Genomic DNA, 24,235 nt, shown 5'->3' with positions numbered 1-24,235 from the left:
GATTTGCTTCTGTAATACGAATTTGCGAAAAATCCTAATTTAACATTTCATATCTTAAGTTAAGACCTAAGGTAAGAAACTTTCTGTAATACGCCCCTTGATCTGCAATTTAGAATGATTTCTGAATTCAGCTTTGCATCACAGGAATAAATAACATTTTAACATATATAGGAACAATTTAATAGCAATTATTTTAAATTGCTCTTAAATTTTAAAATTTACGTCAAATTATTACTGTTTTTACTGTATTTAAGATCCAATAAATGCAGCCTTGGTAAAAAAAAATAAGAGACTCTTTCCAAAAGCATTAGTAACTCCAATCTTTTTATCAGTATTATATATATTATATATATAACGTAACCTTCTATGGTGTGCATTATGTTCTAACCATTAAATTTTTTTTTCAAATAAGTTATTACATGAAATAGCTTCAGTTATACAAATCAAAACAGATTTTTTGGGGGGGATATTTATGAAAATGTTGCCATATGGCAACAGTGTACCATAGAGGGCTAACATATATATATCGCTTAACTTACATGGTTACTACAAACTGAGCAGTGAGATTGTTGAATACTTTGAACCTCCAAATGGGTTACATAAAACAACATGACAGCCAAGAAATGAAGGTTTTTTTTGAGTAAACTATTACTTTATTATTCCTAGCTGCATTAATCATTGCAGCAGAAAACAGTAAAAACTGTGTGTCACATCACATTGTGATGACATTGTCACAAAGCTGCTACTCCTACGTTACCCAAAGACTAGGTGTTTGTTACCTGGTAAATGTCCGACAGGCTGCTGCTCCCAGAATCACTGGTGATGCTACATCCTGAGTGGCTGGAGGAAACGTGTGTCACCTGGGGGTGAATCCCGTCTGCCAGGTGCAATCTGCTGAAGTCTGCCGGCAGCTGCATATGGAGACAAACAAACCGAGCGTCAGGATGTACATTCGACCATGATGATCCATATGCAACCTGCAAAGCTAATAACCATGACAGTTAATCAGTAACTGACCCAACTTTTTGATTATATATATATATATATATATATATATATATATATATATATATATATATATATATATATATATATATATATATACAGAGCCGGCCCAAGGCATAAGCGAACTAAGCGGCTGCTTAGGGCCCCGTGGCCACCAGAGGGCCCCCAAGAGTAGTCTAGATGAAATGACCGTTTATTTTATTTGATCTTATATTCGTGATATATGTCAATGGACAGTGGTAATTATACAAAAGTGAAATATTAAATAAATAAATATTCTATACATATAATTTTTTATTATTTCCATAGCGACGTGTCATGCAGGTACAATAATAAGCATGTTGATAATAACCTATGCGCCGGACGCTGCCGTGTGGATCTGTCGGATTAACATCACGTAAATTCACCTATTTCTCCCGAAATACATGAAAGTAAGTGGTCAGTTAGCTGGGAGAAAAACAGAGTAAACTTTATGGTAACCTACACAATGTGTAGACTATTTGATAGGAATAAAACATGTCGTCCATTAATTGAAAGGATTATTATTGCCGCTTTCCACAGAAATCAGCGCGTAGCCTATTTAACAAATTAAATGTATTTTTTTTTCACTTAACTGAAGTGTATTTAAATGTCTGAAACCTAAAATAAACTGTATTTGGTTTAAAACACTGAACAGTTATGAAATATGAAAAGCACAGAGCGCTACTTTCTTTTTATTTTTTTTCTGAGCTCGTCTTTCTCTGGCTCAGCGCCAGCCAAAGCGATTTGGGGGGGGGGGGGGGGGGGGGGGGGGATCTAAGGCCTGGTTTCTCTAAGAAACCAGGCCTTAGAGACATTCAATGTTTTATTAGAGCTAAAACACGACCAGACAATATCTTAAACATGGGCGACTGTCCCGATCCACAGTTTCATCAAATGCAACACAATATCAGTCAGTTCAGTCACATTTAATACAGGGTTTCCTTATTTTCCTTCAACAGAATAACACAGCTCATTTGCTAATGCTAATGGTTGTTGACAAGAGGTTTCTCACATAAAGCAATTCTATGACCTCAAAATACTTGGAATATATAAGCCATTCGAACAACTAAAAGCTCATATTTTCCACAGTCCTGTATATATTCCGCAAGCCTGCCATTAAGTCTGCTTATACGTTGATGCCCAAAAGCTAAATTTGGACTGAAGCTGTAGAGAAAATTAAATATTGAATTATATTTCTACTGCAAGACAGCCTTGGCACAGGAGAACTATCTTGGCTTACAGCAAGAACAAGGCTGGTTCATATCTACACAAAAACAATCATTAGGAAAACAAATACCTCATAATTAATGAAAGAAAGACACTGCATAGTCGAAGGCTACAAGATATGCATGTGGCATGTTTAGTTCCTCAGTGTGAGCAAGCAGCTCTTTTGTGGCGATGCTCTGTACCTATTTGAAGGGGTGCGGCTGCAAGAGCAAAGCATGCGTGTGTGGGGGCTTGTGCAAGAGGAAAGGCTCTGACAACAGCACTGAGATAAGGAGCTAAGAACCAATTTCAGCTAATATTAGAGTACGCACATTCCGATAAAACTCTTTCAATCGGCTCCTGATTGTGTCTGCGTGTGTGCTCGTGTGTGCATGTGTGTTCACGAGTGAAATTGCTTTTTTTGGGGGGCTATTGGATGTCTTCAGACAGCTGTGGCTGAGTATAGATTTCATACAAAATGCATCTGACCTAATTTCCACTCCCATAATCATATACATGCCGGAAATGCAGCCAATTCTCCCAGGAGACGGAGAGCTTAAACACAGAGAAAACAACCTTATAGATGGAATAGAAGTGGATAAGGAAAACTATATATTTGCAAGACACCATCTGCACCAATACTGGTGCGGTAACAGGGGAATGGAGGTAGATGCCTGCTGTTTGGTGCGCTGTGAGGCTAAAGGTGTGTTAACACACTAATGTGTTGATGAATATTCCTCCTCACATACGCAGATTCATTGTTTTATTCTATTGCCATGGCAGTTCATCCATATTCATTAGATCTATTTACACCTAAAAGCAGAGAGACAACATAAGAGGAAGGAAGAGAAAAAAAAATGAGACTGGGTGAGCGAAAAAGAACGAACGAAAGAAAGAACAAAAGAAAGAAAGAATGAAAGAAAGAATGAACGAACGAACAAACAAACTAGTAAAAAGTAGAACGAAAGAAATACAAAAATGGACAACATAGCAAAGGAAAGAACAAAATATTGCACAAATGAATCAGAAATGAAAAAGACAAAGAGAGAAAAAATGAAAATATTAACAAAAGGGAAAAGGACAAAATGAAATGAAGCAATATACAAAACAAATGAACAAATAACAGTGAAAGACAGAATGAATGAAAAGAAAAATTAGTAAATACAGGACTGCAAGACATATATAACATAAACAAGAGGAAAGCAAGACAAAAAGAAACTAAAAAAAGACCATGTAAAAAGAAAGCACATAATGAACAAAAGAAAAAGAATGGCGAAAAATAAAATGAAAAATGGAACAAACAAGAGTGAAAAAAGAAAAACAAAAGACCATTAACAAAAGACAACATACATACAGAATATGACAGAATGAAAGACCAAAGAAAAATAAAAGAACAAACAAACAAAAGAGATCAAATGAATGAAAGACAAAAATAAACATGCAAGAGTACAATAGAACAAACAAACAAAAGAGAACGCAAGAACTAGCAAACAGACAGAAGGGAAAAACAAACAAACAAAAAAAGGACAGAACAAAAGGAAGAACAAATGAAAGACAAAACAGAAGTTAGAAAAAAGAAAAGCATACTTAAGGATTCTTGAAGCACCAGTACACACTCAGACTGATGTGGTTCAGTGTACACTATCAGGTCAGCGGGTGCATTCAGCACTTCAAATAAAAGGCGCTGTGATAGCAGCAAAGCGCCTCAATCCTCCCTCCACATCCCTTCGCTCGTGTTCCTCAAGGCTATTCCCTGAACAGTCCTGGATGGCCACAGAGCTGTCAGCTATGATACACACATCAGCTCTCCTCTCGCTTCCACTGCAGAAAGGAGCCGTCAAAACCTCCAGCACGCCAGTAAATTCACTTCTCAGGAGTGTACATGGGCTTTCCTCCCTGCTATCATAGAAACGAGCAGGGAACAATGAAGCAGTTCCCACCTTACACTGAGCAATGACATTTTTCAAGGTGTCTTTTTGTTTGTAAATGAGGGTGATTTGCACGTGATGCTTCCCACAGGAGTTTCAACTGCAGAGTGTTTTAACAGCATCTTCATTACGACGACAAGAGCTTTATACAGAAATAAATGCACATCGTTTAAGAAAAGACAAATGTATTTTTGTTTGAAGTGAACGGTCACTGATATTTTTAAATGTTCTCTAGGTACATCTAAGGAGAAGGATGGTGATAAACTGGGGAAAAGTGAAAGAACACCTTGTTTTAGGCCCATCACCTCATTTTCTGAACTGGAAAATCACAGAATGGATTTAAACATGGTAAAATGTTAAACTGTGCTAAGAGTATTATTAAATTTGCCAAAACAGTTAGCAGGGGAACTTTGTGCAACAACAACAGCTGTTCCAATTCTGCAGGAATCTCCAGATTTGTCCATGTGGGTCGGCTTATGACTGAAGAAAATAATAAAAGATTACAAAGTGTTCCAAGTCCTAAATATTACACAAATTATCCATGACGCTTAATTTATCTTCCCAAAACTTTGTATGATCTTCTTATAAAATGCTCATCTCATCGCAACGGGCAATGCACAAATATTATCTCTTTCCAAAGATACAACCTGCTAACATACACAGTTCATTTTATGAGGTGGTTCATTGAGCAAGAAATGGAGCATAGAAGACTAATGAAGTTTATTCTCTAAGGTGGGGGTGGGAGATATACTGGTTAAAGCAGTATACAGAAAATTATATTTTACCCATATATTTGTAAATGTGAGTTTGCAGGCTGAACTGAATGTAACAAGGCTGTGTACTGCAAAAAAAAATAAAAAGATGACAACACATCTTTCCATTCAGTTATCCTCTTATCAAATGACTCTTATGAACCAGTTAATCTAATGAATCATTCAAAAAGCTTCACAAACTCGGAAGGTGGCGGTTTTGATCACTGCACAAACTTATTACTCAACATTGAACTTGTTTACTGAACTGTAGGTTATCAGTACTTTGTTTCATTGCAATATACATGACTTTTATATATATATAAAAAAAAAAATAATAATGATTAAATCATTTTTTTAAAGTGATTTTTTTATTTATTTTAAAAAATAAGTAAATAAATAAATATAAATAAAAAAAATATATATATATTATTACTGTCCAATTATCAAAGAACACATGCATGCACTTTTAGCTATGATCTCAGTATGTGATAAGAAATCAAAACCAACAAAATTGGCATGCATTAACATGGAGGGATGATAAAACATATCAGAAAAAAAGAAAATAGTTCAGCAAGGGATTAATGTAAGCATAAGCACCTCAGGGCAAAATTAATGAAAACTCAAAATCTAAAAACTGACCAGAAATGTTTAATTTATCAGCAACAACCCAGCCCGTTTTGACTCCACATACATCTTTGGTATGCAAAGACATCGTTTAGACAAAATGTTGGTAGTGACAGCAGTCGATATACATGTGTCAATAGCAATATCCTGCCTGCCTCCCGTGCCCACCCAGGGGTCCGCTCCTGTCCTTTAAGTGCCCTTTTCATGTCACTGTTGCACATAATAAAGACTAAACTCTCCTACCACACAATTTAGGGCAGGCCTCAGTCAATTAACCCAAGAGGCTTTTAGTCAAACAGCGCACAGGTCACAGACAGCACGCTACACTCACAGGGGTCCCAAATATCACTCTTGTGATGCCTCTAGGGGAGTTTATAAATAAATGAATGGGCTTAAGGCAACACTGACCTTTCACACTTATCTGTACGAATGCAAGGTTAATAAATGCTAGGGTCACAGATTTAGCTGGATCCTTGCTCTTTAAAATGTCTGTGGGTCAAAAGCAAGTCCAAAAAAAGATACCGCAGTCTTAATGACCTACATAGCCAGACAAGAGTGCTACCAAAAATTGCTTTAGCTTATTTTTATGCACAACTGCATGCATACTTGTTTCTAACAAAGCCCTACCTGCTGTTTAGCATTTGAGGTGTGGATGTGTGAACCTGTATCTTATAAGCGTGTGATGAGATCATGTCTGTCAAAGCGAAAGTTGTGACATTATAAAAAAGGGCTGACGCTGGAGGACTCAAAGCTGCAAACCTATCCCATAAGCCTCAGCATCGCTCTGGGGCCTCTCGCTTTCCTGAGCTGAGAGGATCAAAAGATTAAAGAGCTTCGGCTGGGCGTCAGATTAAACAGGACAGATATTCTCACAAACACATGCCAATATATTTACTACGCTAATGTAGGGAATACAGCTAAGGAGGATAACGACAACTTCCTGATATTCAATGAAATAGTGTCCGCAATTAATCTCTTCAAGTACTGGTCTCCTTAAAGATGCAACTAAATGATGCTAAACAGCACGTGTCCAACTGGTCTTCAAAAAGAGCTCTGTACACACATTCTCATTGGAGCGATTGCAAATTAATAGATATCTTTTTTTGGCATAAAAATATTATTAAAAACTGAAGATTTTTTTTTTTTTTTTTACAAAAAGAGGAAAGATGGTGAAATTATATTTGAAGAACTTTTGTACTGCAGTTGCAGCACAAACTATATGATTTTGCATAATTCCTGAAGCTCAACAGGTAGAGTATGATTCTAGCAACACTAATGCATAAATTGATTAAAATTAAATACAAATGCTTTAAATAATACTAAAAATGTCATGGTTTCGACAAAAATATTACGCATTTTACAAAACTGATGATAAGAAATGTTTCTTGAGCACCAAATCAACATGTTAGAATGATTTCTGTATCATCATGTGACATTAGTACTGGAGTAATGGCTACTGAAAATGCAGCTTTCCCATCACAAAACTGTTTTACAATATTACAGTTTTGCTGTTTTATCTATCACATCAATGCAGCCTTGGTGAGCAAAAAATACTTATTTCATTAAAGTCTTACCAACGTCAAACTTTTGAATATTAATACATAATAAGGAACAAAAAATGTTTTCGGACTGCATTTGAAGTTACTAGAGTAAACAGCACTAGATACTAGAGTATCTACACAACTTCATGAAACGAAACATAACTATAAAACATAATATGAAGGATGCATGAAAAATAATATCAATTCTTGCACTGAAATGAATCAAAGAAAGTATGAGGGAGGAGATCTAGAAAAATAAATGGGAGAAATCAAAATGCTCAATATGGTGGAAAACCTGCCTTACAGTAAAAAAATAAAATAAAATCTAGATAGACATTAGCTGCCCAATGGAGTTACCAAGATGGCCACCGAGTGAACTAGCATGCCTTAAAGAGAAAATAATATTTGAAAAATATAATTCGGTTCAGACATCTGACTGGTCAATGCATTTTTTTTAGTTGTGCTCAAGCCTTCACACTCTGACGAGAAACACCTGTTCACAGTATCACTGCAGCTTGCACAGTGAATTGTTGTATTTGTTGCATAGCAACACTCTGTTATGTCAGGATCTATGAAGACGTTCGAACACCAGCACATGTTTCCAGGGCTTGCACAAGGCCAAACGAACACTTGCACATTATGGCTGACAGAAGATCAATTCATTTACAGCTAAAAGTGCTCATCATTCCACTCAGCAGTCTGGCGCTGATCGCTGCAAACACCACTGAACGTGATCACTCACTCGCATACACACACACATTTGTGAACAAGCATTGAGGCGTTCAAAGATGCATTCGGTCACAAGTGGCTTTATGAAACGCAACATATATTGAGCTGACAGCATCGTTCAGCGATGTCATAACTCCTCCCACACGCAAACGCTCACACACAGCCATTTAAATCTAATTTTTACTGATTCCCAAGACCTGTGACAAGCCATACGTGATCTTGGCCATTCCATCATCCAGTACACACACGTCTGAGCGTGTGTGGGGTGACGGGGGGGCAGTGTGCACATGGCCGCCTTCACACACTGACACACATTACACTAGCAGTGGATGAATGAGGTCGTGGCACTCGACAGCCTCTCGTAATACAAGATTCCACAGAGTTGAGCGATAAAACACAGCACTAGTACACCAGACTTGCATGAAATGTCAATTACAACAGATCTGCATATATGCAATTAACCCTTTAAATTGCAAAAATTTGATATGTCTTTTAAAATCATAGAAATCTCATTTAGCTCTCTGCAATGAAATCAATATTAGACATCCAATGCATCTAACGCTGTTCCCATCCATCCTGATCATGTTCGGCACATCAGGCTAATCTGATGAGCGAATGCTGGTAGTATTTTGAGGAGGAGAGAGAGCTAGCAATGTAGGGTCAATACTTACGGGGCTTTTATCAGCCTGGCTGGAGACTCCATGGCCGCCACCACTAACTAATGGCTTCATAATGGAGGTGCAGAGCCAAGGCGAAATTTAAGCATCCTGCTGGTTCCCACTAATCTTTCCCTCTCTCCCCCCTCCAGTGAGTCTTCCCCTGTCTCCCGTTTTTCTCCCTCCTCCTGCAGGGGAGAAGAGGAGAATCTTTCCAGGGGAAGGAGGGGGAAAGAGTATGTTCGCCGGAGATGATGCTTTGGATTCGAACACCACTGTTCCCACTCCAAAAAAAAAAAAAAATCAACGTTTTTCTTTGTCAAGTGCACACGCCATCTGTCTGTCCACTGGGTCCACAAAAAAAGGGAAGAAAGGAGAAACACAGTGCAAAATGATGAGAAATCCGAGCAAGGATGAGCAAAAAACGAATCCTCCGTTTCAGGTAATTAGGTAAGATTCTCCCACCAGTGACGACCAATGCCCATCGACGGCGTTGTAAAAAATGAGGGGAAAAAAGGCAAAAATGGCTGACAGCACTTTCACTGCCTCTCCATCCTCTGTCCTCGCGCGAATGGATTTATACACCATTAGCCGAGGCTGTGACCAGAGAACCAACCTCACGCATCCAGACTGTCTTTGTTAAACACTCTCGGTTCATTTGTGTCCAAAGCAGGGGGGTGTGTGAGTGTGTAAGAGAAAGTGAGTGTGTGTGTGTGTGGAGGAGAAGGAAGAGAGGGGGCTTTGAATAGGAACCTCCTCCCTCCCTCACTGATGTTGAAAGAGTGCCACTGGTGCCTGCTATATACTACACACATACAACACATATAATGGGTAGTTGACGCATAACATGGTTAATCATCTTCAGGGTTAATGTTTATACGTATGTGTAAGGGAAAGTTGGGTTCTGTAACTGCTTATTTCTTTTAAATCCTCTTTTTGACTTTTTAAACAGCGTATGAAATCAAAAACGAAGTTGTGGATTTTAGTTAATGTCTGTTAGGCCATTTTTACATTATTTCACTCCAATAAGCTAACAAAATTAACTTTGAGCAGACTTACCGATGTGAAATTTAGTGTTTTTTTCTTTCAGTTGAATAAATTAAAAATCCTGATGACATCATCTTGCACTACAATTTTTTTGCCCAATTGCAAGCTCTCTACAATAAGAATGCAGCTAAAACTTGCTGGTTATGTAAATGAAAAAAATACACTCTTTTTGATATGTCTGAACAAAACTTCCATTTTCACTGAGAAATGCAAATATTTCACGGGCTTTTTAATGTTCATAAGCTATGAGTACATTCTGTGTAGCTTCTCAATTAATATGAGTTTAATCTCATAATGGTATTTTTCTGTAAAACTGATAATAATGTTTATTAAAAAATTACATTATAAATCAAAATATCTTCTTTTATTTTCAACATAAGGCAAGGCAAGTTTATTTATATAGCACATTTCATACACAGTGGTAATTCAAAGTGCTTTACATAAAAGAAAGAAAGAAAGAAACTCATTCAGGTTTGGAATGGGTGAGTGAGGGTGAGTAAATGTTAACCAAATTTAAATTTTTGGGTGAACTATCCCTTTAAGCAGGACGGTCAACTTGGTATTCAACGTGAATTACCCATACACACACACACACACACACTCGCACAGACACTGCAAGAGAACAAGAGAGTGCTAATGAGAAAATGAGAATGAAAGAGCATGCAATGGGTGAGATGCATATATGGAAATAAGAGAGGATGAGAGAGAGTTGAATGGTGGTGGGGGGGCAAAGAGGGATGGAAAAAGAGGGATGGAAAGACAAGAGAAATGAAGGATGAGCATAGTTAGCCCAGCGAGAGTAATGTCATTATCACGCTCCCCTCTGCTCACCACCAGGGCTGCAGGCAGTTGGCATGGCAACCACGGAGGAGAGCCATTTCCTGGTAGGTTTGGGCTGGAGAGTGTGAGTGAAGGCTGGAGAGGAAGAAAAAGAGACAGAGAGATAGAGAGATGGAAGACGAGAGAAGCGCAGAGCACATGGCTCTCTGACATCCTCTGTGTTACTATGACAACGCTGCCAATTCACTCCCCACCCCCCACCAAACACACACGCACAAACAAACGCTCCAGTTACCCCCTCTGGGTGAATGACAGCCCCGCCCACACACGACCCTTTAGCTTTGTGATGACGGAAGAGAGCTCACCCCTCACACTCTCTCTCTCACACACACACACACTCTTCCCTAAAGGTCCGTCTCTCTTTCTGTCTGTCAAAATAAAGATGTACAGTAAATGTTATCATTCAATCAATCAGTCATCTGTCCATCCGGTATAAAGCACTCATTGTTTCACAGAGAGGTGAGCTGTAATATCTAGCTGTGCCCTGGACTGACACTATATGATAATAAGAATTGGAATAGCAAAGAAAAATATGAACCATGCATCAAGCAGGTCAATAGGCCAACAGACAGCCAATCAGATGACTTATGTAAATATCCATACATAATGATAATGACAAGGGCAAATATGACAATATGGCGTATAAATAATAGTATAGCACAGTAATTATAACAACCTTTATGGTAAAAATACAGGTTAAAAAATAAACCTAATAGTAAAAATAAAATCCTGAGCCTTGATTAAAAAAAAAGGAATAATTGCTCAAGAAAATATATTTTCATTCAAATGTGTGCTGTTAATGGCTGCAAAGGCTGTATACCAATTTAATATAATGAAATGCTAATTATATGCAATAAAGTGATAAAGGCTTTTAGTGTTATGCTAAGACATAAGCGTTTCGCAACCATATCAAATAGAAACAGCCAGCTTGCACATTTGTGCTTACAGAGGAGATGTGGGCGTGAAGATACAGATTGAAATTTTGGATGGCTTCCAGCTATGCACAGGGACCAAAACAACCCCCTGATGACATCATCCCCAATGATGTAATGCCTGACAAAAACAAGCTCAGGTGCTGCCACGTCCTGTCTTTAGAGTAACCACTAATCATCACAGGAAAACAGAGCGCCATTACGTCACGGTGGTAACAGGGTCACATCAAGGGACGGCTCAGCATCACCCAGAGTGCATTTCAGGAACAATAGATGCTCATTATGGAAAGGTTGAGAGTGGGTCAAGCAACCTCCGCTTCATGTGAAACAACAAAGAGCATCCATATCCATGAAGATAGATTATAGAAAGAATGAAGTGAGTAAATAGGTTTTAGATTAAGGTACATAATCCGGCTGTTTAGTGATCAACTGATATAGATTTTAAAAAAGCTAACACATATTGATATCTAGAAATCAAAGTGGTGAATAAAATACATTTTAATGATGGCAAACAAGATGCTGAAATTACTGGGGGAAAAACACATGTACAATATTTGTTTTTCAATATTTCTTTAAAATTCAGCTCATTTTAATTTAACTTCATGTACTAAACACTAAAACTGAAATAAAAAGGAATAAACACTATTTAGACATAAAAATGCAAAAAAAGACAAACTACTAAAAATGTCAAACTATAATTAAAATGAAAACGAAAAATATTCTAATTGAAAATATAAATAAAAATGCTAAAATTCTACAACTACAATAAAATCTCAATCATACTAGAATGTGGGTTTTTTGAGAAATAAGAAAAAAAAATATAAAAACTGGTTAAAAATATAATAATAATCATAATAATAAAAATAATAGAAAAAACCCCCACATCCATTAAGAAAGCAGTCAATAGATTTAGACAGGCAATAATATGAAACGGTGTATAGTGTATTAACTTTATTGATGAAAGTTTTGATCAATGAATCAATCCATCAAAAAAAAAAAAAGAAAAACCCAGCGGTTTTGTGAACTGATGATGTAGGCAAAATATGCTTCTTACAAAGCTTAGAGAGGCTTTTCAGAATACAAATTAAGATATTAGTTCCTTTTGAAAAGCTACTGATATCCCTCTACTGCTGAAAACAGCACAACTGTCAAAGATCCTTCTCCAGCCTATGCACAAGGGAGTCGAGATGCAGAGGAAATGAGAGGAAGTGGGAGAGACAGGAAGAAAGACAGAGAAGGAGACACAGAGAGAGAGAGAGACAGATAGGATTAACATTGACTGAAGCTCTTCTGGATCATTCCTTTCACGCCAAACCTTTTCAAAATTTGAGTACAGTAGAGCTAGACTGCACTCGTTCTCCAGAAGTATAGACCACAGCTACAGTGTGACAATGAAGAAAGCTCATTGCTACTCTGACAAGCAAACACTATTTTTTGTTGTGACATCTAATATATCTAATATGTATAAGTATAACATGCTAATAAATAAAACTGGGTGGTCTATACCAGGTAAAATGGATTGTTCATACAGTGGAATGTAGTTAGGTATGGTAAGATTCACCAATAGGTGCATCGGCATAAAAGTTTACATTGCGATGCATCAATAAAAATAAAATAAAAAAAGTGTGCATCAGATACGTTGGCATTTGTAACGTCATGCATCATTTCTAACATATTTGCATCGGAAATGTACATTTATTTATTTATAATTATTAGTAGATGCACTATACTTTTATTATTTAGTATATTGTATTTATGCATATTGATTTCTCCTCTCTAAACTATTTTTCAAGCACATTCTCACCACTGCAGCTATGTGAATATGATGTATCACAAAACTACGGAGACCGAGGTGTTAGAAGTCAGAAGGCACTTGAGTTCATTTACAACCCGAATTCCAGAAATGTTGGGACGTTTTTTAAATTTGAATAAAATGAAAGCTAAAAGACTTTCAAATCACATGAGCCAATATTTTATTCACAATAGAACTTAGAAAACATACAGGTCCTTCTCAAAAAATTAGCATATTGTGATAAAGTTCATTATTTTCTGTAATGTACTGATAAACATTAGACTTTCATATATTTTAGATTCATTACAACACAACTGAAGTAGTTCAAGCCTTTTACTGTTTTAATATTGATGATTTTGGCATACAGCTCATGAAAACCCAAAATTCCTCTCTCAAAAAATTAGCATATCATGAAAAGGTTCTCTAAACGAGCTATTAACCTAACCATCTGAATCAACTAATTAACTCTAAACTAGGGATGGCTCGATACCATAATTTTGGCTTCGGTACGATACCAGAATATAGTACCTCGGTATCGATACTAAATCGATACCATAGGTGACAAATAACCAGCCTCAAAAGATAAGTGAATTAAAAAATATATATTATTAATAATAATAATAAAAACAGATTCATATGTTAATACCTTTGTATCAAACTGTAACAAAAAACCTAAAGGGAACATAGGTAACATTTTGATGTTAGAGAAAAAAAAAAAATAGGCTAACTGCATTATAAATATATTCAAATCTTATCTTTTCAGTGCAAACACAGTGCAAACTAAATGTCTCCTAAAAAAAAACCTACCGGAAATATAGGTTTCATTTTGAAGAAAAAAAAATAGCACTGAAGTTGCGCAATTGATGCAACAAATGTTGCTTTATTGTAAAGTGTTATTCTAACAGTCAAAGTAATATTCAAAATCATGTTATTATTTCTCTCTCTCAGATTGTTTTCAGATTTCAGACTCAACCAAAGAAAAAGCATTAAATATAAATCTCACTCTCTCACTGTAGGAATATGGGCCCTGGTCTGTAACATGATTATCTATAAAAGGGATGTCTTAGGGAGGCAGAGTCTCTCAGAAGTAAAGATGGGCAGAGGCTCTCCAATCTGTGAAAGAGTGCATACAAAAATTGTGGAATACTTTAAAAACAACGTTCCTCAACGTCAAATTGCAAAGACTTTGCAAATCTCATCATCTACAGTGCATAACATCATCAAAAGATTGATTCCCTCTAGGTCCTTTGCTGACCCCCCCCCCCCCCCCCCCCCCCCTCCCTCTCCACCCAATACTTTCCTGTCTGCACGTCACTGTCCTATCTAATAATAAAAGGCATAAAATCCCCCAAACAATATTTAAAAAAAGAACATATAAAAAACGTCTCAACATTTCCGGAATTCGGGTTGTATAATTTGTTCTCTGTCTTAAAGGAATAAAAGCAAACTATCTGTACCATATTGAATTGCATAGCATCATCATTTTTTTCCATTGAATCATATTGCATGGAATCGCATTGTGTTGAATCGAATAAAAATCGTATTGCATTGCATCGCAATAGGGGTGTATCGCATCAGTACCTGCTTCTTATACAGTCGTGTTCAGAATTATTGGCACCCTTGGTAATTATGATCAAAGAAGGCTGTGAAAATTTATCTACATTGTTAATCCTTTTGATCTTTTATTTAAAAAAATTCACAAAAAATCTAACCTTTCATTGAATAATAAGAATTTAAAATGGGGGGAAATATCATTATAAAATAAATGTTTTGCTCTAATACACATTGGCCACAATTAACGGCACCTTTTTATTCAATACTTTTTGAAACCTCCATGCCAGTTTAACAGCTCTAAATTTTCTCCTATAATACATGATGACAAGACATCAGACCTGACAAGAGATTAGACACCATTCCTCCATCCAGAATATCTCCAGATCCTTCAGATTCACAGCTCCGTGACGGTGCTTCTTCTCTTCAGTTCACCTCATTCATTTTCTACAGGGTTCAGGTCAGAGGACTGGAATGGCCATAGCAGAAGCTTGGTTTTGTGCCCAGTGACGCATACGACCAAGTATGGTGACCCATACTAGGAATTTGTGCTCTGCATTTAACCTAGCCAAAGTGCACACACACAGCAGTGAACACACACACACCGTGAACACACACCCGGAGCAGTGGGCAGCCATTTATGCTGCGGCGCCCGGGGAGCAGTTGGGGGTTCGGTGCCTTGCTCAAGGGCACCTCAGTCGTGGTATTGAGGGTGGAGAGAGCACTGTACATTCACTCCCCCCACCTTCCTGCCGGCCTGAGACTCAAACTCGCAACCTTTGGGTTACGAGTCTGACTCTCTAACCATTAGGCCACGACTTCCCATGACTGTCCGGTTGTAAGATCCAAACATGGCCCATTATAAGATTTCTAAAAGAGTCACTTGTTGATTTTTTATCTGTTGGTATTTGATAGAGTCCATGATGGCATGTGTCTAAACAAGATGTCCAGGACCTCCAGCAGAAATATAGGTCCGCAACATAAAAAATACAGCAGTATATTTCAATCATGACAACTCTCTGAAAAGTTTAGCATGGTGATGGATATGACAATGTTAATGTATTTGGTCTTGGCGGAATAGATCTGCTACACTGCTGCTGAAATGCTGCTGCTGTTGGTTATTGCTGTAGTTGTAGATTGCTGCTGCAAGCAAGTATAGGAACTTGCTACTGCCAATGTATATGGCGATACGGTGCCATGAGTATTTAAGACATACAGCTGCTGCACAAATAGCATGTAAAATAACCCGTAGCAGATCTATACAGGTGGAGCTTCAGAGAACTCTGAAAGCACGCTGCAGGAATCTCAGTGAATACTAGCCAGCCATATAAATGCACGGCATTAAGCTCATTGGCTGCATGTCCAGCATGAACCAATCAGCTTGTGCCAAGTCGTTTAACTCTCTGAATATCATCAGTTACGTTAACAACCCGTATATTTATTTCATTGTACACATGGGGTACTTTTTATCCTTGTGTTCACCAAACCCATCTTGAGTGTTTGCAGCTAAAAAGCTCATTTTTTAGTTTCATCTGACCATAGAAGCCAGTCCCATTTAAATTCCAGTCGTGTCTGATAACTGAATATGCTAGAGTTTGTTTTTGGATGAGCTAGGAGAATTTTTCTTGAAACCCACCCAAACAACGTGGTGATGTAGGTGCTGTTTGACAATTTAAAAAAAAAAAAAAAAAAAAAGGTTTTCTGACCCCGAGACTCAACTATTTTCTGCAATTCTCCAGCTGTGGTCCTTGGAGAGTCTTTAGCCACTCAAACTCTCCTCTTCACCGTGCATTAGAACGATATAGACACACATCCTCTTCCAGGCAGTTTCGTAACATTTTCTCTTGATTGGAAATTCTTAATTATTGCCCTTATGGTGGAAATGGGATTTTCACTGCTCTAGCTATTTTCTAAAAGCCACTTCACTAATTTGTGAAGCTCAATTATCTTTTGTTGCACATCAGAAATATATTCTTTGGTTTTTCTCATTGTGCTGGATGATTAAGGGAATTTGGGCTTTGTTTTCCCTCCTATTTATATTTTTGTAAAAAAGGAAGCCATGGCTGGATTTCATGTTCATAATACCCCTGGAATGCTCAAAATTGTGAATATGAATGGAAATATACTTCAGATATATTTTACTCATAAGAATTTCTAGGGGTACCAATAATTGTGTCCAACGTGTATTTGAGATAATAATTTATTTCATAATGAGATTTTCCCCCATTTTCAATTGTTTTAGTTCAATGAAAGGTTAGATTTTTTTTTTTTTTTTAAATAAAAGATCAAAAGGATTAATAATGCAGTTTTATTTTCAGAGCCTTCTTTGATCATATTTACCAAGGGTGCCAATACTTCTGACCACGACTGTATATCTTTAATGTATCGTATCGTTGGCTATGCATTGAGATGAGTATCGCATCAGCCCCAGTTATGGAGATGCACATCCCTATAATATACAGTATATTTATTTGGCTAAAGTGGGGATGACTCTTTTACATTATTTACGAGGTGAAGAAACAAAAATACAAAGCAACATGTGCCCCAAACAAGTCAAGACAAAGAAGAACTTGTTATTCTTTTGATTTAAAACTCATGCACAACATGATTAGAATCTGTTTTTGATCTGTGTCCATTAAATTGCCCCCCAAAAAAATCTAATTAGATGACATATTTGTAAATGATTTCAATTTACACTATTATCCACTATAAATCACAACAATACAAAAACAAAATAATTATAATCATCGATCCATTTATTCTCCAAATCACTTATCCTCTGTAGGGTCACAGGCAAATAATTAGAGAGAAGGAGAGCAACTCCAAATGACTTGAATATGTTATTAAAGCAATAAACCAAGACAGGCCATGCATTAACAATGGGTTAAAGGGTGACATTGAATGATCAATATAACTTAATGATCAATATAACCAATGATCAATATAACTTGATTAATTGTTCTTTTTTTTTTTTTTTTTTTTTACAATAAACAACTTTTCAATTCAGTAATACAATCCGTTAGTCTGCTAGTTAACCACATGCCGTTTATTGTTGCTTAAACACACAGTATTCATACTGTGAAGATACTCCGTAAAATTCAGATAGTTGCTAGCCTCTATTGTTTGGCAACCATAGTTAATCAAATGAACTATTATTTGGCAGAATCATTTTTTTTTATAGCAGTTGAAATGTTTTCAATGTGTATAAGTCTAAAATGCATTACAACTTTTTTAGAAGTCGTTCCATCCCAATTAAAGCTGTGTATCTTATTGACCAAAGGCAAAAGTGTGTTTTCTCTCTTAGCATGTGGCTAAGCAGAGCTGATATGTCTTGGAGGGATGTGTTTAACATGGGACTAATTAAAGATCAATGCTATAGCCAACATAGGTGTTCAGTCCTGTGGAGGAAGAGAAAGTGCCTTGATTAGCTCATGAGTCCTGCTAGATTCTCATATCGCCTGTCAGGGTTCAAAGTGTCCATGTTTCACTAGTGCACTTTCAATCCTGGATGCTTCCTGTCAAAACACAGATGCAGGAAGAGGATTTCCTACTAGAGCTAGAGAGCTGGTGTGACTTTCTTAAAGAAATAATGCAGGAGGAAGAGATGGTGGTCAAAAACAATGGTGAAGTGAGATGCGGCGTTCTGGTAATAGTGAAGGGCGCAGAGGGTCAACGTAACAGCATCCAAAGAAGGAAGTGTGTTTTTTCCCCTCTTCCAGAAGTAGAGCAACTGCATTAAGATTTGTGATTACTACAACATGCACATATCAAAACTATGGCTCACATATGTATTATTCATATTTTCTGCATATGTCATCAGTCCGTTTTAAATAAAACACTAAGAGGGAGGATCTCATCTAAATAACAAGTTATTTTCTGTAAACATTTCAACATTAAAAAAATGTGTGACTCTAAAGAAATTGTGGGATTGCAATCAAAAATAATGAATGATTCTAGCTCAGATTCGATTCCATGAATGATTCTTTCAGTCACATAGAGAATGTACTCTACATGTAAGAAAGAAAAAGTAAAAAAATGACATGCAGCTCAGTTATTAGGTGAATAACCACTTTAACTGATTCAGTATGTCTGGTTTGAACCAGTGAGGACTGGTTCATCATTAGTTTGACCCATATATGAATCTGAATATCAATCAGTTCTTGATTCACAACTCTAACAATAACAGAGCAAAGCTGAAGACATTTGCTTTGAAGAAAGAAAGTTTCAGGTGTAAAAGTTAAAGCATAAACCTAAAAGGTCACTGGATGGGACTTTACAGCACACTGGTTTAACTGTCAACCTCTATTACCATGTACGCATGGTAATCTACAACAAAACTGCTGAAGACTGAATATGAGAGGAAAGAGGGATGAAAACACAGCAAGATCAAAGGACGAGAAGGGCTGCGAGGTTTCTGCAAGGGACACTGCTCCTGGCTGATTGCTGTCCATCTGGACCCAACGCCCTGCTGTTATCATTTGAAACGTCCGTGTGGTTTAAACCATCAGCTCTATCATAACTGTCATAACAGTTATGACGGAGCTGGTGTCATAACTGTCAACTGTCATTTATGCTAATATACAGTTTAGAAGGGCAGAAATATAAATCATTTTCATTCTACAGTGTCGTGCTGTAAATATGAAGAAGTAGGGCCCTATGATTTCCGCGATGCAGAAAACGCGGACGGAATCGCGGAATCCAGTCATAAAAACAGAATTTATAGTTTAACGCGGAATGTCACAGAATTTGTAAAAGTTTGGATCAATTAATCAAAAGTAGGTGATTACACTTAAATCAAATCACGATATGGACTAGTATCTGTAAATATTAAGCCGCAAATGTCGATTTAAATATGAATCCTGCAAGCTCTGATTGTCTATGTCTGAATGGAGCAGACGCGCGGTTTTGTTTACTACATACACAGCGCGTGTGGTGCTCGCGGTGATTTCAGCGTCTGCCGTCTCAATGAGGACATAAATACATGAACAATATCTCCAAAACTGATCTGAGAGTCACTTCACGACCATTTTACCATTTCATTTTAGTAAAACTAGCATCATATCATACACACACAGAACTTTAAAGGTATTCACGGCAACCCGTCAAAATAAAAGTTCGATTTAACTTAAAGACATTGTGCCAGAGATTGGCTATATTACTATTATTTAGTAGAATGAACGTAATAGTACTACTACTACTGTTGAAACATAAAACTCATTTTTTTTAAAGAAATAAATCACAAAATATTTTATTTTAATAGTAAATCCCCTTTATTTGCCAGAAATGTAAATGTTTAATTTTCATTAATTAAAATATAAATTAAATCAATGTTTTATGCCTTCATCTGATATCCAGTAAAATTTAAATACAAAACACATAATTACTGAGGAGGAAAAAAAACATTTCATAAGGCTACTGTAAGAATAAATAAAAATTGTTTGTATGCATAGACATGCTAAAACACAGAATTTGGTAACAATAAAACATAAATTGAGAAAAAATAAAACATTTCATACGGCCCTAAACATCTCATTTTTGTTACACTTTTAATAAATGAATGTTAAATTGTATAAGTTTCATAATTTTAATTAATTAGACAAGCTTTTTGATTAATAAAATTTAATTTGACCATTAAAAAGGAGTCCAGAAAAATTAAAACGGAATCCAGAAAAAATAAAACGGATTTCATAGCGCCCTAAACAAGGCATGTTTAGTGATATTTCTTCACCACAATACATTTGTGACAGTATAAAACCCTGAGGGCCATAACAGATACAACCCTTTACGTTATATTCTGTAGTAGTCTTCTGAAGCCATATGATAGCTTTGCATGTTTGTGTGTGTGTTTATAGTGGTATAAATCTTTTTAAGTGCAGGCCTTTTGTGTCTCAGTGCCGCCGTATACTGCAGCAGAAGCCATCATTAGTACAGCTCTAAAAATAGAGCCGACTCTTCACAAGAACACCTGACAAGACTCCCTCTTTCACTCTTTTCCACTCTCTAACACACACGATCACACTTTTCATCTCTCAATCGCTTTGCTTCACTCCTCACTGAATCTAATTACCGCAAAACAAGTATCAGCTCAGCGGCAGCTAAGTCTACCCATCAGCAATCCTCATCAGGCCTAGGGCGTCAAATAACACAGTAAAACAGACACATATAAACACATTAACACACAACAATCTTACATGCACCCTTGTTTGTTTAAAAAGGGCTGAGTCTTGGTAGTGCAGCACTATTACGCCTAGCTATGAAATCCTAAATTGCTATTGTTGTTCTCAACTAGTGTAATTCTGTTATGTCAGGGTCATTGGGAAAATAAATGAAACAAAAGCAAAATACAACTGAACATTTAATTGTGCGTAGCAAAGTAAATAAGAGAAAATGCTTTGAATCAAATGGTTCAATAAATGTTTGGTTACTGATGACAAGTCATGCTGTTAAGTTTTTGGTATTTCGGTGAAAATACAAATACAAATAGTCAAATGGTAAAATAGAAATGCAGCTAAAATGAATGCATTAGTTGGCAGAATATTTGTTCAAACAGTATGGATGGTACATCACAATTCTGTTGTTGCTTATACCTTTACGAAACAGTTTCTTATATCCATGTTATTATTTTGCACATTATTGGGTCTATTAGTAATAAATATATTCATATACAATTTTATATCTATTTTTCTAGATTTCTTTTTTATATTTCATATTTAAAAGAATTTTACATCAATATTTGATTTGAAGGATTTTCCCCATAAATATCAAACTGAATTACTGTTCTGGGTCGCCGCTTGATTTCCAATGTATAATCTGGGTTCTGAAGTAAACTAGTTGAGAACCAGCAAATATAATCTGTTGTTAGTGGCACAGTTACCCTTAACCAGTACAGAACTCATCCTGCATCATATACGCTACATGAATGACACTCAAATTATGCAGCCTGTTGGGAAAAAAAGTATATTATTACATCCTTAAATGATCAAAATTATGATTTTCACCAGCAAGTAAAACAAAACAAAATGTATATTTATTTTTGTAAAGAATTTTACAATAATTAGAATGTTTAACTTTAAAGATTTTGTTTTCATAATAAACATCAAATTTAGTTACTGTTCTGAAACAAAACAAAACAAAACAAAACCTTAAACAAAAAACTAAACTAAACAAAACATTTACATTTAGCAGACGCTTTTATCCAAAGCGACTTAAAAATGAGGACAATAAAAGCAATCAAAACCAACAAAAGAGCAACAACATGCAAGTGTTATGACAAGTCTCGGTTAGCCTAACAAAACACCTTCACTTTGAAAGAGGTGGACCCAAGCCATATTTAGGGACTGGAACATGATAGGAGACTCGTTTGGCTTGGTCCACTAAGCAACTGCCTAACAGCCACCCTGAACACCCTAGCAACTGCATAGCAACACACTAAAAACCATTAGCATAGCATAGTAATGCCTGACGTCCTTGCAGTATAGCATCACCCACTTTAAATCAGTGTTGGACCAAACATTCATTTGGCAACTTAAACACACACACAAGACACATCCACACAAATAAGCCATAGTTATCCCATAAGTTCTATGGTCATAAACTCTTATCGCACGCACATATATAACCTACACACATATACAGTATATAATCACAGCTAAGCAGGAAGTGACACACACAGAGGAACAGAAACAGTTAATAAGTACGGTACCTGAGCCTTAACGCATTCCTGCGGAGGAGCCAGTATGAGGAGAGAAGCAGAGAAGAGGAGAGTTATTATCAGCCTGGGTTATTGAAGAGCAGAGCAGGCTCAGACAAACCCTGTTAAGCACTTTGCAAGTCATACTACGGGAAGACGAGAGGGACACATCCTTTATAAAAGCTCAGACGCTATCAAAAAACAACAGAGGGTAGTGAGCACACATACACACACACATACACATACATACACACACATACATACACACACACACACACACACTGCCGAGAAACATGAGGCGGATGCTGAAATAAAAAGCCACAAAGCTAAAATAAAAAGGGAACTCGGGCACTTCAGGTGAACGGAAAAGCAGCTAATCATGCAACCAAATACAAAGGATTGGAGGTCATTTAGTTATTGAACAACTGAAATGCAGTGATCAGCAAACTAGGAGATGCAAAAAAACAAACTGGTATTCATTGACTGAATAAAGGTCTCATGATCATTAAAGTCCCACAGTACCAGAGAGGAAGGGAAAAAGACAGATTTATAGAGACAAAATGGTACCCAGTGTAAGCCAACAACAAGGCAGTCACTGTTCACTGGTCTTTAAAGTAACTATTGACAGACAAACAAATTTCATTTAAAGACTCCATGAAATGGCTTGACGAGAGCAGTTTTCTTTCCTATTGAAAGAGGAAATTTGGGCACAGCATACTGAATGGCTTTATCCTTTAAAAAAGAAAGTAAATAAGCTTTAGTTAACATCAGTTTTGAACCATCATTTAATACTTGCTACAGTAGATGGAGAGAGAGAAAAAAAGTGACGTGACATACGACCAAGTATGGTGACCCCATACACCTGCATTTACCCATCCAAAGTGCACACACACACACCGTGAACACACACCCGGAGCAGTGGGCAGCCATTTATGCTGCGGCGCCCGGGGAGCAGTTGGGGGTTCGGTGCCTTGCTCAAGGGCACCTCAGTCGTGGTATTGAGGGTGGAGAGAGCTCTGGACATTCACTCCTCCCACCTACAATCCCTGCTGGCCCGAGACTCGAACCCGCAACCTTTAGATTACGAGTCCAACTCTCTAACCATTAGGCCACGTCTGCCCCACAGTCTGTAAAAGACTGTAAAAAAACTGCAAAAGACTGTAAATTCTAAATTATTACTAGACATGATCTCAAAGCTATGAACTAAAACTACAATTTTAACTTCATGGGGTGTTTACAGCACACTTATATGTGATACGAGTGTAAATTCAACAAATCCTCTCGGTGGTTTTGTTAACTTGGGATTTTCAGCAAAAACTAAAGTACATAATGGCTTAATTACTGATGGGTTTTAACTGCAAAACAACACAAAAATGCCACAAATAATACTGAAATTTGAGCAAAAATGTATTAAAACACTACCTTGGAATTATAATTATAATATATTCTATTTGAATTCTGAGCAGTTTTGATCTTCAAAGTTTTTGCATTCCATATACTTTGTAGATAGAACCTTATATATATATATATATATATATATATATATATATATATATATATATATATATATATATAAATAAATAAAAACTTCCAAAATGTACACAGCTTAAAAAAAAAAAAGAATATCACATAATGTAAATAAGTTATAAGAATAAGAACATGTGAATAACAGAATTTTGAGAGAAAAAAAAAGCCAGATAGGACCTTTAATTCCAAGGTGATGAAAATAAAATTACCCAATCCAATTCCATCTTTTTCATGCAATACATTTCTATTAACACTACGCTAAATTATGAAAATAAAAATATAAAATAAAAAACAACAACAACAAAAAAAATCTAAATCCATGTTAGGACTATATAACAGTGAAAAACATCCTAAATATTATGAACTTTCTGTTTGAGTGCGAGACAGACTGTGT

The 24,235-nt window shown here is 36.5% G+C and overlaps 1 protein-coding gene across 1 annotated transcript in view; it reads right to left on the bottom strand.

The window, feature by feature from the left end:
• The window catches only part of LOC306883734 (rap guanine nucleotide exchange factor 2-like), a 120,335-nt gene that overhangs the window by 34,562 nt on the left and 61,538 nt on the right, over nucleotides 1-24,235 (bottom strand). The window contains exon 7 of the mRNA XM_079439165.1: nucleotides 780-911. Coding sequence (XP_079295291.1) covers nucleotides 780-911 — 132 coding nt within the window. The remainder of the gene's footprint in view (nucleotides 1-779; nucleotides 912-24,235) is intronic.

This window comes from Barbus barbus, assembly GCF_936440315.1.
Source record: "Barbus barbus genome assembly, chromosome: 17".
Taxonomy (NCBI): domain Eukaryota; kingdom Metazoa; phylum Chordata; class Actinopteri; order Cypriniformes; family Cyprinidae; genus Barbus; species Barbus barbus.
The sequence above is the reverse complement of the archived record's forward strand: the minus strand, read 5'-3'. Positions and strand labels throughout refer to the sequence as shown.